Source organism: Acanthisitta chloris, unplaced genomic scaffold (genome assembly GCF_000695815.1).
Source record: "Acanthisitta chloris isolate BGI_N310 unplaced genomic scaffold, ASM69581v1 scaffold24227, whole genome shotgun sequence".
NCBI lineage: Eukaryota > Metazoa > Chordata > Aves > Passeriformes > Acanthisittidae > Acanthisitta > Acanthisitta chloris.
This window is the reverse complement of record NW_008684596.1, coordinates 1021-2062: the sequence shown is the minus strand read 5'-3', so window position 1 is coordinate 2062 and position 1042 is coordinate 1021. Positions and strand designations below refer to the sequence as shown.

General features: G+C 58.2%; 1 protein-coding gene across 1 annotated transcript in view; it reads right to left on the bottom strand.

The window, feature by feature from the left end:
• Nucleotides 1-491, bottom strand: part of LOC103806704 (small conductance calcium-activated potassium channel protein 3-like) — a gene marked incomplete at both ends in the record, with an annotated part of 3674 nt that extends 3183 nt beyond the window's left edge. The window contains one exon of the mRNA XM_009079413.1: nucleotides 396-491. Within this exon, the coding sequence (XP_009077661.1) occupies nucleotides 396-491 (96 nt within the window). The remainder of the gene's footprint in view (nucleotides 1-395) is intronic.
• Between the last annotated feature and the right edge of the window lie 551 nt (nucleotides 492-1042).

Below are 1042 nucleotides of genomic sequence, written 5' to 3'. Positions count from 1 at the left end.
GCCCTCCCATCGTGCCCAAGCCGGATCCCGCAGGGAAGCGCAGCCTTCCTGGAGCAAACTGGGAACCCTTTGACTTCCCAGGGAGGAAGAGAGTGTGCAGCCCTGATTAGGAAAGGATTTCACAGCTTTCCTTGGCACCTCAGCTGCTCTGAACCTTTCCCAGCTGCAGCCTCCCCCAGCCACCAGCAGATCCACTGGGCACCCAGAGCCAGGACAGACCACTCAGTGCGTGGCCTGACTCCCCTCGAGACCCCTCAGTGCCCCCCAAGTCCCCAGCAAGGGGGGAGGAGGCTCCACACAGGCTCTGAGCTTGGGTGCCATGTCCCACCCGGGTGCCTGGAGGACCCCACAGCCCACCCCAGCAGCCCCTCAGCACCAATGACATTGGCACATACCTGCACCTCCCGAGTGTGGTAGGCAATGATGAGGCCCAGCAGGATGACTGTGGAGAGGCTGATAAGGCATTTCAGGGCCAGGGAGAACATGGAGTCCTGTAGGGGGACAAGGAAGGGCATTAGGGGGTATGTGGTTGTGGGTCACTGCTGGCACTGGACTCCACACCCCCAGGAAGATGTTGCCCCCCAACACCTGTATCCCTCCCTCGATGGCATTTTGGCCACCTCAGCTCCCGCGCTGAGCAGTTTGGGCACCAAGTAGTGAGGGCACCATCAGCATCAGTGGCACCTCCAGCATCACCAACACCATTGGTACCACCAGCACCGTGAGCCCTTTCTCCAAAACTCATTTTTAATCCAATTCTGCAGTTCCCAGCCTCCTCCCACTGGGATGTGTGACACCAGCATCCTGGCCTCATCCAGCCTGAGCCCAATATGATGCCACCCAAACAACTGATCCTCATTAGATCCTCCAGATAATTGGCCTTATGTAAATTCAACCAGCCCCTGATCCATTGATGGCCAAAGTGATAGGTCCTCAGGATGCCACTTGGAAAAGCAGGATTCACCGTGCCCTTTGGACACATCATGCAGGTACCAGCCACAACCCAGCCCCACTGGTGCCAGGGTTGACAGCCACTCACCAA